Consider the following 3,772-nt stretch of genomic DNA (forward strand, 5'->3'; position numbering starts at 1 on the left):
AGATAGAAATTGTGAAATGTTTAGGTTGGGTTGCATGCAGTACGCCTGCGCAGAAAAGGGTACGTACGTTGATATAGTAGAAACTTGACTCGAGAAGGAAAGATAGGTTGGAATTATCCACATGCAGAAATGACATTAATGCATGACATCGGAAGAACATCCAGTCGTCATCCTCCCTTGCTACCCTGCCATTGTTTTTTAGGCATGTTTGGTTCATAAGTCTTAGGATTTTTTCTAGTCCCAACTAAAAAGTCTTTAGTCCCTAAAAAGTCCCTCCCTGTTTGTTTCCACGGACTAAAAAGTCCCTACTCCCTTTCTAGAGGTTATTAAATGACCATGTTGCCTCTAGTATATAGAAAAATAACAATCAAACAACACCATCGGGTGGCGGGCCATTGAATGCATGGAGGAACATTGTTGGAAAAGTCCCAAAAAAAACTCTCCTTGAGAGTCTTCTTCATTTAGTCCCAAATGCCTAGTTTAGTCCCTAAAAAGTCTCTTCCGTTTGGTAAAAAAGTCTTTAAAAGGGACTTTTTCTAGTCCCTACACAAAAAAGTCCCTGAAAACAAACACCCCTTTACTCTTTACAAGATATATATATTTGAGATAAAAAAGCTGATGTCTGCATATATAACAGCGTTACATTAATTTACGAGTTCATGCATAGCCAATATTTACAATAAAAACTGCTCAGAACATGCTAAAGATATGCTTAATGAACCCCAAATTCATGGACACACAAGACACAACACACACCTATTGCTCCATCAGTTAGTGGTGTGATCGATTGAGATCACCCAGCACCTTACAGAGCGATGGATCGAAAGTACTGCTAACCACTACTCTAACACTAAAGAAAACTTCCACAAACCCTAACACTAAAGCAAAAACGACAACAAACGGCGACAACAAGAGCCACAGAGGTAAAGCTCACGAGCTATCTAGCTGTAGTACTAACAGCAGTAGTAGTAGTATATGTTTAGTGTTTGCTCGTGCGTGTGGCATGGCTTGACTAGAGCCAGCCGGCGGCAAGAGTAACCGATGGAATGATCGACAGCCCCGTCACCGCGCGGCGGCGCCGCAGACGACGTCATGCTCGATCTCGGAGACGGCGCCCTCGTCGTCGTCGTCGAAGCCACCATCGCCTCCGGCGGCGCCGTTGCACCCGAAGGCGCCGTGCCCGTGACCGAAGGCGCGGGCGTGGTCCTTGAGCGAGCGCTTGTGCTTGAACTCGGAGCCGCAGAGGCAGTACCAGAGCTTGCCACAGTTCTTCTCGTGGGTGCGCCAGTCGCCCTTGACGGCGAAGGCCTTGCCGCACCGGCGGCAGAGGAAGGGCTTGAGGCCGTGCTTGCGCTTGTAGTGCGTCTGCAGGGTGCGGAAGTCCTTGAGCGGCTTGGCCCGCGGGTGGTCGATGTTGTTCCGGCACCCGGCCGCGCAGCAGTAGCACGGCAGCCGCAGCATCGCCGTCGGCTGCACCCCGCGCAGCGACTCGGGGCCCTTCCGGTACTGCGAACCGTGACCCCACATGTGCATCTGCAAATGCACAAGCACAACAATCAGTTAGTCACGCCGGTCGTCTGTTAAATTTTAGTTTGGAGTTTGGACGCGTATCTACTACTAGTACTTTAAAGTAGAGCAACGAAAAACCAAGTTCAGATCATATCATATGCTTGTAGTTTTTTCGTACTTCACATTAATGCAGTGTTTGGGGGTGGCGTGGTGCCATAATCAATGGAGTTGTAGTAAGATGCAAAGCCCTAGTCGTACTTGAATGCACTGATGCTTCTGGTGTGATGACTGATGAGGACTTTTTAGAGTATACAAGTGTGTGTGAGTTGTGACTAAACTGAACCCGGACTTTCTTCATGCAGCAGCAGCACACAGCAGCAGTAGCAATCAGTTTGCAAGCAGAGAAAGCTGCATATGTATTTTGGAAATGAGGGCTCTAGTGATCTAGCAATCTGAGCAGCTAGCTAGCTCGTTCGCTTGTGTGTGAGTGTACGTTGGTGCTGTTTCTTTAAAGAGAGCAGAGCCGCAGGGTAGTGGCACTGTGGTAGACTACAGGAAGAACACTGCAGGTCTCTTTGATGCTCTTGGGAGGAGTGTGCATGAATCATTCAGGACTGTCATTTTTGCAGCAGATCGAGCCCATAATATCACAATCTTATGCTTCCGAAACATGAGAAAGCCTGTCCTGAAACAACCTACGCATGCATGCAGCAGCTAGCCAAATCTCATCAGCCATGAATCATGAGTAGTGGTCAGGAACTCAGGGATAGCCAGTGGAGTACTCAGTACTACCCTACTGAGAGTGGTAGAAAGTAATCTGATTGACTGATCGGCTGTACTAAGACACGGAGGCAACTAAACAAAGAGAAAATCTTCCCTGGGATCTCCACTACACACCACTCGAATGCATCCTCAAAAGCCAAACACCCAAGAGAGAAAAGCGTAAAGATGCATGCATGGCTAGCTAGTTGCTGCAGCTTCTGGCATGCCAGTCTAGTTCAATCAAACAAAAAGTCAGCCACTGTGCATGCATGCTCTTCTCAGCAGCTCAAGTCAATTTCATGGAGTCATTCATGGCATGCATCTTGCAATCAACACATCATGAGCAATGATTAATGCAACAAGTTACAAGTATATTAGATGAACTAAATTACTAGTACATGCCCAAGATGTTCAAGAAGAGAAGCTGCGAATGATTCTGACCTGCATGTTGTTGTATCGGTTGAATGTCTTGAAGCAGACGGGGCAGGAGAACTGGGTGGGACCGATGAGGATCTGCGACGGCGTCGGGATCCAGTATTGCCCCTTGTTCAGCCTCCCGACCGGCGCCGTCGAAGAGAACCCTAGCGGCACCTCCTCGTGCCCGCCTCCTGGCTTGCAATCATCTTCCTCCTCCTCGTCCTCTTCCGCGGCCCTGCCCGAAAGACCGGACAGAAGGTCAGCTTCCGCGGCCGGCAGGCCGATGCGCAGAGCAACGGCGGCGTCGTCCGTGGACGTGGACCAGGAGGCCTCGACGTCCATCGGGTCGCCGTCGCCGTCGTCGCAGCAGGACGGCACGCAGTTGAGGTCGGCGAAGAGCGGTGTGCGCGCAGAGGTCGTCCTCGAGCCCGCCGCCACCTCCTGCTGCAGGTGGTAGCAGCAGTCGTTGTCATCGTCGTCGGAGTCGGAGTCGGCGGCGTCGTGCTGCTGGACGGCACGAGGGCGGGCGGTGGGCGTGGGCGAGAGGGAGAGGAGGGGAAGCGCCTCCCGGAGCGGAGGGGAGGGAGGCGCCGTGCTGTAGTGATGAGTGGGCTGCGCCGGCTGATGCTGGAAGAACGAGGGGTACTGGTGGTGAGGAGCTGCGGCCGCGGCCAGGGCTGGGTACCGGGCGGCGTAAGGTGGGAAGGGGGGAGGGAGGTGAGGGGTGGGGGGAGCGGTAGGGAAGGAGGAAGTGCAGTAGTAGTAGTAGGGGTTCTTGAGGAAGCTCGTGTAGGGGTCTTCCATGGATGGCGTGGTTTCTTGCTCCGGCGCACTCCTTCTAGTTTGCTTCTCTTCTTGGCTACTTGCCTGGGAGTGAGGTGAGGTGAGGTGCCGTGGTTGGCAAGGGGTAGTTATAGGGAGAAGTGGAAGGGTAAGCAGGAGAGAGAAGGCTGGCATGTATATATGGGGATAAAATTATGTGAAGCGGTATTGTTCTTCCGACGGTTGTATTCTGCTAGGGGGAATCCTAAGCTTACCCAGTTGAGAACTTGGATATCATGACGGTGCATCATGCATGTAATGA

The 3,772-nt window shown here is 51.4% G+C and overlaps 1 protein-coding gene across 1 annotated transcript; it reads right to left on the minus strand.

Moving 5' to 3' along the window:
* Nucleotides 1-631: 631 nt before the first annotated feature.
* Nucleotides 632-3,548, minus strand: LOC119331280 (zinc finger protein WIP2-like). The gene is made up of 2 exons (XM_037604453.1): nucleotides 2,713-3,548; nucleotides 632-1,533 (listed from the first exon to the last, which is right to left on the minus strand). The coding sequence occupies exons 1-2, from the start codon at nucleotides 3,490-3,492 to the stop codon at nucleotides 1,063-1,065; spliced, it is 1,251 nt and encodes a 416-aa protein (XP_037460350.1). The 5' UTR covers nucleotides 3,493-3,548; the 3' UTR covers nucleotides 632-1,062.
* Nucleotides 3,549-3,772: the final 224 nt, after the last annotated feature.

This window comes from Triticum dicoccoides, chromosome 7A (genome assembly GCF_002162155.2).
Source record: "Triticum dicoccoides isolate Atlit2015 ecotype Zavitan chromosome 7A, WEW_v2.0, whole genome shotgun sequence".
Lineage (NCBI taxonomy): Eukaryota > Viridiplantae > Streptophyta > Magnoliopsida > Poales > Poaceae > Triticum > Triticum dicoccoides.

What these genes read in the sequence shown, in the direction of transcription:
- LOC119331280 (XM_037604453.1), bottom strand. Translation starts at nt 3,492, where the DNA reads ATGGAAGACCCCTACACGAGCTTCCTCAAGAACCCCTACTACTACTAC. An exon ending in ACCGATACAACAACATGCAG is followed by an intron (nt 1,534 to 2,712) that starts GTCAGAATCATT and finishes GTGCATTTGCAG; the next exon opens with ATGCACATGTGGGGTCACGG.